The 13,623-nt window shown below is 41.5% G+C and overlaps 2 protein-coding genes across 8 annotated transcripts in view; one reads left to right on the forward strand and one right to left on the reverse strand.

The window, feature by feature from the left end:
• The window catches only part of LOC106810386 (von Willebrand factor A domain-containing protein 2-like), a 6,194-nt gene extending 3,082 nt beyond the window's left edge, over window positions 1-3,112 (reverse strand). Inside the window, exons 1-4 of the mRNA XM_014813721.1 lie at window positions 2,917-3,112; window positions 1,556-1,715; window positions 1,143-1,311; window positions 506-658 (exon numbers count right to left, since the gene is read on the reverse strand). Of these exons, the coding sequence (XP_014669207.1) occupies window positions 506-658; window positions 1,143-1,311; window positions 1,556-1,715; window positions 2,917-3,104 (670 nt within the window). The 5' untranslated portion in view covers window positions 3,105-3,112. The remainder of the gene's footprint in view (window positions 1-505; window positions 659-1,142; window positions 1,312-1,555; window positions 1,716-2,916) is intronic.
• LOC106810383 (DNA polymerase lambda-like) overlaps window positions 1-12,380 on the forward strand; it is a 37,048-nt gene extending 24,668 nt beyond the window's left edge. For 5 of the 7 annotated variants that reach the window (XM_014813708.1, XM_014813706.1, XM_014813707.1 and 2 more), the window contains exons 3-13: window positions 4,435-4,671; window positions 5,026-5,282; window positions 5,525-5,621; window positions 6,465-6,542; window positions 6,781-6,888; window positions 7,209-7,388; window positions 7,944-8,075; window positions 8,652-8,820; window positions 8,935-9,023; window positions 9,449-9,610; window positions 11,745-12,380. In XM_014813708.1, the coding sequence (XP_014669194.1) occupies window positions 4,435-4,671; window positions 5,026-5,282; window positions 5,525-5,621; window positions 6,465-6,542; window positions 6,781-6,888; window positions 7,209-7,388; window positions 7,944-8,075; window positions 8,652-8,820; window positions 8,935-9,023; window positions 9,449-9,610; window positions 11,745-11,921 (1,686 nt within the window). In that variant the 3' untranslated portion in view covers window positions 11,922-12,380. Of the gene's footprint in view, window positions 1-4,434; window positions 4,672-4,770; window positions 4,848-5,025; window positions 5,283-5,524; window positions 5,622-6,464; window positions 6,543-6,780; window positions 6,889-7,208; window positions 7,389-7,943; window positions 8,076-8,651; window positions 8,821-8,934; window positions 9,024-9,448; window positions 9,611-11,744 lie in introns of those variants that run through there. The other 2 variants (XM_014813713.1, XM_014813712.1) reach the window with 2 other exon arrangements.
• Window positions 12,381-13,623: the final 1,243 nt, after the last annotated feature.

Here is a 13,623-nt window from a genome sequence, read left to right on the forward strand (position 1 = left end):
GTGTGTGTGTGTGTGTGTGTGTGTGTGTGTGTGTATATATATATAGTAGTAAAGTCACACACGAACACCCGTGTAGATAAAAACAAAGTCAATGTATAGAATAAGGGTGTTTAAAGTTTAATTGACAAGCTTTCGAGATTACATCTCTTCATCAGGTCAGCAGACATTGGAATAGAATCAAATAATCAAAAACAAATACAATGCGTTATAGATAATCAATGAGTCACACAATTCGCGCGTTGCATCATTGATTATTGATTATCATCAAATCTCGTGACTCATTGATTATCTATAACGCATTGTATTTGTTTTTGATTATTTGATTCTATTCCAATGTCTGCTGACCTGATGAAGAGATGTAATCTCGAAAGCTTGTCAATTAAACTTTAAACACCCTTATTCTATACATTGACTTTGTTTTTATCTACACGGTTGTTCGTGTGTGACTTTACTTCTATATATATATATATATGCTCACGATATAACGTGTTAGTGAACCACTCACCACGCTTCATTTGCCGGGCCACGCGGCAAGGGTCCTTTCCGCTATTGGACTTGCCGTCCGTGACAATGACGAGCGTTCTCTCACTGCAGTCCGTGCGTGCGTACTCGCGATTAGCTTGCTGCATCGCGTCTCCCGTTCTCGTCGATCTGCCACCTGGTGACGACGTGTTAAAGATGTTAAATACCCGCAGTTAATAACTTCGATGTACCTCGCCTGCAGCAACCACCAGCTTCTCAGATACTGTCTGATACTGTCTGATACGGTGTGATACGGTCTGATACTGTCTGATACTGTCTGATACTGTCTGATACTGTCTGATACTTTGTCATGCTTTCTCATATTGTCGGTCTCATCATCTCTACATCATCGTCTCTACATCATCTATCATCATCATCGTCAGCTAGTACTGTCAGATACTGTTAGATACGGTGTGATACGGTGTGATACGGTGTGATACGGTGTGATACGGTGTGATACTGTCTGATACTGTCTCATACTGTATGATACTGTATGATACACATAAGAACAAACGGAACAATAGGACATAAGATAATAGGAAATAGGAACAAACATAACAATAGGAAATTGTCTGTTATCTACTCCTGATCGTGTGCACAGTGCGCAGACAGGTTCTTACTATGGTAGTTGATGTTGTCGATGGCGTTCAATACCCTTCGCGCGCTGCTGTACGCCCCAAACCTCATTGACGTGTCGACTAGATGGGAGTAGACCACTGTGGCAATCTGCAGACAGTAAAAACAGTCGTCTCCGATCGGTATGCTGCTGTCCTTGCCTGTCACAATTGTCTGAAATGTGATTTACACTTGTAAATTTGACAGGGTGTGTTCTCTCTAAAAGAAAAGATCAATCTCTCTCACACACACACACACGTAGACACACATGCATATTTCATTCCCCCCACACACTGCTTGCTCCCTTCTATTTCTTTTTTTCCTCTCTCTCTCTCTCTCTCTCTCTCTCTCTCTCTCTCTCTCGCTCGCTCGCTCTCCATGTCTCTTTCTCTATTTGTTTATCTCTCTTTTTTCTCACCTTACTCATATCCTTTGCCGTTTGGAAGTGGCTTCTGCCCACACTGGAGCTAGCATCGAGGACAAAGGCTAAAGCCTCACAGCCAGATGACCCCACTGGTTGTGGAGCATTAAGGAGCTTGGAAAGGCTACCAGCATTAGAGTAGGCAGCTAAGCCAGAACTGTAATGTAAAACATTTGTCTTACGTTTTTATGTGCAACTCGAGTTAGCTTAACCTCGCCAGTCGATCGAGGTTAAGGTAACTCGAGTTAAGGCCCGTGTAGACGCTTAACTCGAGTTAGCTTAACCTCCACGATATGCGGCAGCACTAGTAAGATGTACGTACACACGCACGCGTACTTGAACACGCACGCACACACTCATGCACGCACGTGTACGTGCACACGTATGCAGCACAACGTCTGCAAGCACCGCCGCACATGGCCTAACGTGCACATGCACACGTGGTAATCCGCGCACGCACGCACGTTTACTTGCACACGCAAGCACACACTCATGCACGCACGTGTAATGCACACGCACGCACGCACGCACGCACGTGTACGTGCACACGCACGCACGTGTACATGTACACACACGCACGTACGCACGCAACGTGTACGTGCACACACACGCACGCACGAACGTGTACCTGCACACGCGCGAGACGCAGCGCGACGGCATGCACGCACGTGTACGTGCACACGCCCGCACGCATGCACGACATGTACGACACTCACGCATGCACGACGTGTACGTGCACATGCACGTCACGCCACACATGTACGCACTCACGCATGGCACAGCACGTGACTTGCACACGCACACACACATCATGCACGCACGTGTACGTGGACATGCACGCACGCCCCATGCACGACACATGTACGCACTCACGATGCACGCACGTGTACGTGCATACGCACCGCACGCACGCACGTGTACGTACACACGTACGCACGCACGCACGCACGTATACGTGCACACGCACGCACACACCTGTACACACGCACGCAACACACCTGTACACACGCAGCACGCAACGTACTCCGGCATCCCGACCCCCGTGTCCCTCGCTTCCCCGCTGCCGTGGTTTTGACGGCCCGCGACAGCAATGCATAATTAAATCGGTAATATCGCTATCGGGGGGGGGGGGGGCGGGGGGGGGGGGGGGGGGGGTTGTCGTGTAGACGCTAACTCGAGTTAACGCTTAACTCGAGTTAAGGTTCGTCGTGTAGACGAGGCTTTAGATTGAAGATAAATTTCTATTGCTTATATTATTATTGCCATTATTTCTTATTGCACAAGATATTTGTTGTTATAATATGTCATTGCATATTCTATAATATCGTTCTGAGAATACGTTTGTAGTCTCTACTTACGCGTCGTCTGGCTCAGGTGGACTGATGGTAGCATCTTGGTTTCCACGCCTGTTGAATATGCTGTCAAAGTCGAGGCTTGCCGAATTCACAGCACCTGCACTGAGTGCCAAAACTAGGCAGAATGCGTTCAAGTAGAGATACATTGTGAAGTTCCTCAGTCCTGCTTTCCTTGTGTATAACCGTAGCATTCGTTCCCAGTTGCTTAAATACTCTAGCAGGGCCCGCATCAGGTGAAGAGCTCGTATTGTGATAGCATGTGTCACCATCCTGGTAATTATATTGACTCTTCAAGTGATCAGGGTACCTACTATAGGTTGATGTCATTAGGCAGCTGGTGACACATGTCTTGGTATAATAGAGAATGGCATGCCTCAGTGTGTTTGAGAGGGTTAATTGGCATCGTTATAGGTTAATAGTACCCGTATACATGCATGTCAAGAGTGATGCATGTACATGTAATGTTGCGCACGTTAGCAAACTGACCGTGTACACTGGCCATCTGTCATTGGACCAAGCATATCCGTACTCCATGGATGTACGAAACAAAATACGGCCCATGTAAACCCATACGAAATTCAATACTATGTTTAGCTCAGCTGACGAAGTCAGATGCAGCTTGTAGAATCACATGATTGTCCGTCCGTCCGTGCGTCAACAGTTGGGCACAAATCGCTCGACGTACGGGATTTATATTCGGGACGTCAGATATCAGACATTTTCTGAGGACATGGTCTAACGGACCGAGTGCAAAACTTTTTTGTTTCAGCGCTGACCTACCATTTCTATCACTTGAGCGCTGTCGCTCTGCGGCACTTGTTAGAAAGATATGCGAAGTATAATTTTGACGAAATGTAGGTGGTCCTTTTGCTATCTGATGTGTTTCTAAGCACTGCCGGATCCATGGATGCTTTTAGGGTCATGCCCCAACCCGTCTCGAAATCAATGCCAGAAAATTAATGAAAAATAGCTTAATGCAGGTTTAAATATTTCAAGCCTCTGTCTTTCAAATATAATGCTCACTAGAGACCACAAAATCTTGCCAGAAATACCAAAATGTGCTGCTGGGTTATGGTACATTGATTTTAAATGCTGTTGCCATGGCTATGATCGTTTCAGACATTTTTCAATGCATGTTGGGTTTCTGTGCTGGCACTGTTGCCATACCGAACCGGTAGTTTCAGCCGTGTTAGCGAGTACCTACATTTTTATTTATACCATTAATGAGCAAATAGCCTATATTACTGTTTTACCTGAAAGATATCATGCCATAATTTATCAAAATTTGAAATCAAGAATGCAAGCGTGAAACATGACATTGATTTTCAAACAAAATTTGTGAGGGCTGGTAAATTATGGTGAGGGCTGGTAAAAAATTACTGTTACCAGCCCTCTGGGCCAGTGCAAAAAAATCTGAATTTCGTGCCCTGTATATATATATATATATTATCAGGAGTGTATTGATATATATATATAAAACATTGCCATCTTGTATTTTCACACGTATCATTTCTTCTTCAGAAAACACACGTTTCTAGAGGCGATTGCTGTCCTGCTACGGTCCAAGGTAACCGCTTTTTTACGGGCGTCACTGCCTGCATCGTTGAGGCGGGGATTGGAAAAGCACGGGTGGAGATTTTCCGCAGGCAGCTGGAGAAGTATGGTGGGACAGTGTCACAGCAGGTCACTGCTGGTAACTGCACGCACATAATTGTTGACGAGAACATGGATGCTGCCAGGTTATGCAGACTGCTCAAGGTATGTGCTGTGTGCATGGATGGATGAATGGAAGGACAGATGGATAGATAGATGGATGGATGGAAGGACAGATGGATAGATAGCTGGATGGATGGACGGACGGGCTGGCGGGCGGATGGACGGACGTATGGATAGATGGATAGTGAATTGATGCATTAATAGATGGGTGGGTAAAGGTCGGTATAAATGTAAATTATTGAAATTACAGAATAAACCATGGTGTTTCAGGACCAAGTTGATGTAGCATCATACATATGGCTACCTGTTTAATTCATTGCATGAACACAGCATAGTTATTGTTATTAACACAAGTATACATATGTTCTTGTTAATATGCAATGATTTGAATTTCAGATTGACAAGTTGCCCATTGCCCATGCAAGAGTGCTTAAGTCACTTTGGCTAAGTGCATGTCTGAAGAACAAGCACCTGGTAGACACTAGTGTCTATGAGCTTACCATGCCTCATCCGTCACAAACCACTGCATTCAGAGATGATCAGATTGTGCTTGCTAATAATTCTGTAAACAGAATAGCTGGTAGCACCAGCAATGATACTAGCATATGTGATACTGTGAACATCACAACCGATGAAGAAAATGGAAAGACTGGGTATTTAGAACTTGCTTTTAATCTTAACTCTTTTGGAAAATGCAGTAATAACCAAATTATAGGCATGAATTTTACATCTGTTGCACGGCTATGCATAAAGTAGACAGGCACAAATCCAAGATTAATCTGTAGGATTTATTTATGTTTTACTAAACACGTTTATACGATGGTTGGCTTGCAATCTAACTGACCTCCCTGCGATTGTGCTTGTTCTATAAATTAATTTTTGTTCTGTGTTGCAGTGTGACAAGCAGGGATAATCATAAGTCAGAGTGTAGTGATAATTGCACAGCAGCGCCATCTAGTGAAGGGACTGCTGTAATTGCCCAACAGCTCCCGGTATGATTACACTGTCTAGCCAAAGGACACTTTTATTTACGCCAATTTTGTAGAATCATGCTGGTACTATTTAATGAGAGTGCTAATAGCCCCTATTAACGTGGAGAAAGCATATAACATCTCACCATGAATGTCATCTATCACAACAAAGGTGAAAAATAAATAGAAGATGTAAATGAGTACGCATGTATTGCATAACAGCTATATTATGGGAAGAACTTGATACCAATCGTAGAATGAGCGGGAGGTACTTGGTGCTTTGACTTAGTAATAAGTCTAATAATGTAAGTTGTGATTAAAGGCTCACAATGCGCATCCAAACGCTAATTTCTACAGTACTAGACTAGCAAATACTTCGTGGCATGAATAATCACACTACCTTATGACAAAATAAACTCTAGTTCCTCCCATTTCACTGCGCGTTTGCTTAAAACCAACAAGAAAGAGGTGCGAAATCACTCAAATCAGGTAATCTGGCGCCAACGCTAAATTGTTTGCCAAACAACATAGCCTCGACTTGGTTTGGTGACGTCACATGTTTTTATCTTTGCTATGCTTTGCAACACCTGTACCGCTGTACTGTAGCACCGCTGCACGGTTGCTTGGGGAAACTGTCAACAACATCGGAGAATTTGAACAACATCGGAGAATATTTTCAAATACCTTTTATAAGACAACGCGCAGTGAAATGGGAGGAACTAGAGTTTATTTTGTCATAAGGTAGTGTGATTATGCATGCCACGAAGTATTTGCTAGTCTAGTACTGGAGAAATTAGCGTTTGGATGCGCATTGTGCGGCTTTAAGTATTAATTTTGTTTATTATTTATTGAATTTTTACACAGAAGGGCCGGTGGGTGTGTGCAATGTCGTCCAAACATGGGAGTGTGAATCACAATCCTCATATTACAGATAAACTAGAGGTATTGTTGTTGCTTCACAAGTGCACTGCAATATATGTATTACATTGCATTTTATGCTGTATTTCATGTTAGTGTTTACATAAAAAATTTAATTTGAATGATGTAAAAATGTGATGTGCATGTAATTTCCTTGCAATCCTCATGCACATTCTACCTTCTTCATATAAACCACTACTACACTTTCGATATTGTTTTTGTTTGACTTTGTATATTGAACTGAGTTTAACAATTTTTTTAGATACTTGCAAAGACATATAAGAATACTAAGGACCAGTGGCGATCACTTGGTTACTCGAAAGCTGTTGCAGTGCTAAAGGAGCACCCAAAACCCATAGAGTCATGGGAGGTATGTAGATTACAAGCTTTCTGTAGGCTTTTCAATGTGCATAATTACTTAGATGGAGGAAAAGACACATGGAATTTAAATTATTACATCACACCTACAGACTACACCTGGGTTGAGTACCATACATTAGCAAACTGGTATGTGACAATGTCTGTGTGAATTATAAAGGAAGGCAAATATTAAAGGTTTTATCACCTGCAATGATAAGTGCCCATGTAAGTTGGAGGGTTCCAATTACAGTGATAACAGCACGATAAAGAATTGAGATGTCTTTGGTGTGCTTTTGATAGTAAAATACCTTACACGCTTTACACAAACAGGAAGCAGCTGCATTGCCTAGCATTGGTCAGCAGATCGCAGACAAAATATGGGAGATTGTGCAGAGTGGCTGCTTGCGCAGGCTAGATGAGGTGATGAGTGGAGACAAGATGGCAGCCATCAACCTCTTCAATGATGTTTGGGGCGCTGGACCAGGAACTGCTGAGCGATGGGTGCAGCAGGTAAATTTGATGGACTTCAGAGACTTCCACCGTGCAATTATAACAATAGCAGATGTATGCACATTATAAAGTGATACATTATCTCATCTAATAATATTTTGGGCTATTTATAATGTATGAAATACCAAAAAATATTAAATACAAAATTTGGGCATGAAAAATGATAAAAATAACAATAAGCCATTACGGTCCACTCTGAAGGTGTGACAGTGGTTGCTGCAATTTTCTGGTGCCATTTTTTCAACTTAACCTAACAGATATTGCTGCTTGGCCAAGGGCTACTAGTCTGAGATTTGCTGATAATGTTACAGTGGCATTGTAGTGGCGTTTGAATTCTTTGTTGTTGGTTGTGTGGTTAAATAAGTCGAAGTGTGATTTTATGTAGAAAAACACTATTATGATCTATTACCTGTATATATATATTATTATTATTATATATATATATATATATATATATATATATATTAATTTAGGAATATCAACAAGCTTAAGCTAAGCTCTTTTCTCAACTTAACCGCATTAAGTCCACAGTTGTATGGTTTTTTGCCTTTGCAGGGTTTTAGAACGCTGGATGATGTCAGAGCACACCCAGATCAGATTACAAAGCAGCAGGCTATTGGGTTAAATCACTTTGAGGACTTTTTGGACAGAATGCCACGTTCAGAAGCGGCTGAAATAGAAAACATGGTATGCATATGATTTTATAGAAGCTGTAAAAGGAATCTACGATAGGTGCAGGATCCGTTTTTCAGACATATGCATGCAGCATTGCAATCGGATATAAACCTAACTGTTTTAGTGAGTCTAAAACATAATAGTGCCAATCATAATTGCACTTCTTCCAGTGTAGGGAAGGATAGCACACGTATTACTTATTGTTCATTTATATACATAATATTATTTCATTATGAAGCAGTATACACAATCTGACTGCTAAGCACTGATCTAATACCAGAATTGTCAGTATCAACAATATTGATTTAACAAAGACAGTTATCATAGGCACTTTTGTACTTGTGTTAGTGGCCTTCTTAGATAGAGCAGATATAGCTTAAAAGCACTGAAGCATTGGCTTGCATTCATTAACCATTTGCTTTTATTTCTGGCCTGTAGCTCTCTTCATTATTTTCTCAAGTACATATTCAAAAACCTGCTGAGATGCGAAGGAAGTAATATAACGATGCAACATTGCGTGCTACGTTGAGGAAAGTGCTAGAGAGCCCTGTCTGGTTCCGTTTCAGTTGTGTTGGCTGTTCATTTCAGGTACAGACATCTGCGCTCGCGATAGCGAAGGGGCTAATAGTGCAAGCGTGTGGTTCATACAGGCGTGGAAAACCGACGTGCGGTGACACTGATGTTCTTATCACACATCCTGATGGCAGCTCACACGTTGGAGTATTGCACCAACTCGTCCTGGACCTGCACCAGAGTGGTCAGTTCACCTGTCACCATAGATACGAAGGGTTATGTTGATGAGAGCTTACTGAGTTTGAGGTTTTGTTATCATTTCGTGGCGCACAACAACACAGTGGAGTTTTGTTCGCAGGTTTTATCACTGATGATTTAGTAACAGCAACAGATGGCACCCACAGAAAGTATCTTGGCGCATGCAAACTGCCAGGGGAAAACAGAAAGGTGAGATAGATAGGTTGTTCGTCATCCGTCAAAGGTGCATAGCTAAGCAGTTTGTGGTTGCAAGTCGATTGCTCAAAATTTATACCTGGTAGATCCAGGGAGGTGGGCATCAGAGCTACAGGCCCTGGAAAAAGATTAAATAAGCCTAATAAATTCATTTATGAGCATTTTAAACCTCTCTATTAATGTCTATACGCATATGTTTATTATATTATCCATTAGCACTATAGTATAGGCACGAATTTTGGCGTCTGTTTATGCGATACCAATGTATATCAGATGTGCATGAACATCTCATCTATACAGTACATATACTATAGTATAGGTATGTTCATGATACCATGATGATATATGCATGCACATGTATCTAACGTTAAACACCACACAGCACACTGAAGTGAACATAAATTTGTTTTAACCTTCAGCATCGTCGGATTGACATCATTGTGGTACCGTACACGGAGTACGCGTGTGCCTTGCTCTATTTCACTGGATCGGCACATTTCAACAGATCGATGCGCCTTCTCGCAATCAAGAAGGGAATGACTCTCTCAGAGCATAGGCTCAATGCCGGAGTCATCAGAAAGGTAAAGTTTCCATTGTCTGCAATGTTCTTCGCGTAATGCATTGTTTCAAGATTATATTAATTACTAGGGGTATCTCACTGTTAAAATATAGTGATATATATTATCTAATATCAGGAGTCTATCAATATATTGATATACAATATTGATAGACTCCTGATAATATCAGGGGTTAATAATGACAAATTTGTCATTATTAACCCCTGATAATATATATATATATATATATATGTATATATATACACATATATATGTATACTGTACTATATAAATGATATTAAATATAATATAAATACTTATATTACTAGTTAATGTGCTATTAATGATTATATAAGCATGCATAACGTGGCATGCTATAGATCGACCTTTTTACGCGTTATGTGTAGTGTCATTCGTTATAGGATGAGGGGTGACTGTTATCATTTTCTATGGTATGGGATGTTACGTGATAATAGATTTGAACTATGTCGGCCCACAGGTGGAGCTATGGTCACGGGGCATATAGTATATATACCACCAACAGGTGCCATGTGCGCTCTCTTGCTTTCTCAGTACAGCCACCTGGCACTACCTGGTCAAGCTCGGTGTTCAGCCTTTTCTTTGTGTGTACAGTAACACGTAACATGGTGGCAGCGGTTATCGGACTACAACGCAGCTGTTAAGTGAACTAGCATGGCTCACAGGCCAGTGCAAGGTATACGCGCTCCACTCCCGTTGTCCGTGGAGGGGAATATAGTTGAGAGATGGAAAACCTTCAGACAGCAGTGGAAGAACTATTCGATAATCACGAACCTGGAGCAGCAGACCAGTGAATATAAGGTAGCTCTGTTCCTGCACACCCTCGGAGAAGTGGCGCCAAGGTATACAATGGGTTCCATTTCTCGACGGAGGAGGCGGAGAGAACGGTGCAGGAGATTATCGATAAGTTCGAGGAGTTTGCAGTGGGTGAAATAAATGAAACCTACGAGAGATACGTGTTTAACCGGAAGAATCAAGACGAAGGTGAGAAGCTTTGAGAACTTCTTAACGGCAACAAGGTTTCTAGTTTGTACGTGCAACTACTGCGAGAACTGCGTGACGTCAATTCTCAGAGACAGAATTGTGTTGGGTGTACGAGACACAGCGACCCAGCAAGCTTTACTGAAGGAGCGCGAGCTGACGCTGGAGCACAGCGTCGATATTTGTAGAGCCGCGGAGAATTCCACGAGGCAATGTCATGCTTTACGGCAGGAGACGTTAAGCAGAATATCGATGCGCAGGGGTGGCTCCCGGAGAAGCACAGAGGAAAAGGAGAGGAAGAGACAAGGGGCGGAGAGAACGTGTAAGTTTTGTGGGCGAGAGCATGCGTTTAAGAAGGAAGAGTGCCCGGCGTGGGGGAAAGTATGCAGCCAGTGTGGGGAGAAAAACCACTTCGCTAGGAAATGCCTACAGAAGCGAAGAAATGACACACGATCCGTCCATGGAGTGGACAGAGAACAGACAGTCAGATACAGCTTGTAGAATCGCATGATTGTCCGTGCGTCCGTCCGTGCGTCCGTCAACAGTTGGGCACGAATCTTGACCGCTCGACGTACGGTCTTAATATTCGTGACGTCGGGGGGGATCGCGAAAAGGACTCGGGATGTTGAATTTGGGGGTCAATGGTCAATGGGCAAGATGTGTCAATGGAGGGGGATTATTTCCCCCTTAACTTAAGTTAAGGTATAGGAGGAAATACGGAATTGCGGCACAAATCTCAACGGCTCAACCTACGCTCTTAATATTTGATGTATAGTGTGATGGGGAGGAAACCCATCACCAGCGCGAGAGGTCACAGGTCAAAGGGCAGTGGGGGAAAGGTCAGATATCAGACATTTTCTGAGGACATGGTCTAACGGACCGAGTGCAAAACTTTTTTGTTTCAGAGCTGACCTACCGTTTTTATCACTTTATTGAAAGGAACATGAAATCTACTTTCCGCTAACATGCGAAGAGTAAGTGTCTGATAACCTTTTGACCCTCAAGAGGAGGGTTAAACATGGATTTGTTTACTGTTAACAAAGGACTGAACTGCTTTTGCTATTAGAGCCCCCTATCTGCATGTTTTAGAACTTCTCGAGTTGTTGTTTTAAGCATTGTATTTTGTTTTTCCACACAGGGGAAAGAAAAGTTAAGTAAAGGACAGCCTCTGAGTACACCTACAGAGGAGTCTGTCTTTGAGCACCTAGGGCTTCCTTATAGACCCCCAGAAGAGCGTGATCACTATGACCTGAAGGTAAAATACTCAAATGTTGTGCCAGCTGATGATGAGGCTAAAACACAATATTCACAGTAAATTATGAGCATTCAATCTTGCTTTGCTATATGATTTTCGTGTGATTCACAACATTATCAGAAAATTCAAATAAATAAAATGAATTGATTATTTAAATTTAGATTAAAATTTAAATGAACTCTTGTAATGTGTTTATATACAAGTTTGTGTTTGTACTGATTCATAAGATTAATATGAACAATATATTATGAACTTGTGTAAATGTTATGCTTTATGTAATTATCCATTATACACCAATGATATATCGTCTCAATGAGATTGTTTAATAACTTTATGTATATTAAATTAACTTATTTTAAGCTGAAATAGTACCATCTGAAGAGTCACAAGAGCTGTAACATTATAGGTGTGACAAAACGAGATGATATCACATTATTTATTGTTAAGTCTGTAAATCATATATAGTTATTATTAAAGAAATTTAATCATAACTAAATAAAAATATTTTTGTATCACTTATATTTATCCATATATATTTTGCTTATTATACTAAATTTATTCATCACACTAACATTTTTCACACTGTTAGCTATTATTCTAAAACTACAGTCCACTATTAAACATTAATACAGCGTTTACTAATGTCCGGTGTTGTAAGGACTAGGGACAACACAAATTCACGATATGGACCCTGGATCATATAACTAATCGCACTGTACTGTAGAACTAGACAGTTAATCTCGTGGGTAAATGTGATCGACATAATAATTGAATCTTTACATCCAAATTCGTCTAAGATGTGCAAGACATAAGATCTAATATTCTCAGTAGGTGTGGCCGTAAAAATTTGTGATTACTGATGTCTCTTCAATGATCAATGATGATCAATGCAAGCAGTAACATGCAGTCATCGACTGTCCTATAGCTAAGTATGGCGCCAGGCAGGTGTTTATTAATACAGTACACGACAAACGCGCTACCATAGACCAAAATGATCAAAACTATAACATATAATCTTTCTAATGTGCATGTGAGATGTCGACCAGGGTTGGACATGACGAAAAGGACCATTGTATTTGCATACAGCGCACCAAAATGACTGAATGGTTATTGTAATCATTCTCGCCATATATTGATAGGAGGCATCAAGCATCAGTATTATGAACCAGGATTACTATTGAGCATGGTTCATCAAAGCAAACCATTCTTGAATACATTACTAGATAATTGAACAAAGTGCACATCAAATATGGCTTTCCACAAAATCTCAACACCTTTTTTGCAATAACTGACAAGAATGGAAATCAACCAAAAACTAATATTTTGATTTGAAGCTTTGAAGCTATGAATGCACTTTTGAAACATATATTTTCATCAGAAACAATAACACTGAAATACTCCTTTCATCATGGTTTTGAATATTAATGATAAACAAAACGGATCACATAAAAAATGGTTGGTTCTTCCCACTTGTATCATTTCGTGACAAAAAATTCCTCTACTATATATTGTAAGCGGGCAAATCCCACACCCCAGGGAAGTGATGGCGATGCGGGAATGCAACCGGTGTCAGGGGGAATGTACAAAACGGAGACGGGAAGGTCAGCGGTCGGGCCCGAGATCAAAGCGAGCCGTGGCTCGGGACAGAGCCGGCCAGCCGGAAACCACGGCCATGAATCCCTGAATTCTTGCGGGATGTGACAGGCAGCTCTAGAATATCAACCGCGAAGGTGCCAACCTGTGGATGACTGCGCTGACACCA

Source organism: Priapulus caudatus, unplaced genomic scaffold, assembly GCF_000485595.1.
Source record: "Priapulus caudatus unplaced genomic scaffold, Priapulus_caudatus-5.0.1 Scaffold437, whole genome shotgun sequence".
In the NCBI taxonomy this organism is placed as follows: domain Eukaryota; kingdom Metazoa; phylum Priapulida; class Priapulimorpha; order Priapulimorphida; family Priapulidae; genus Priapulus; species Priapulus caudatus.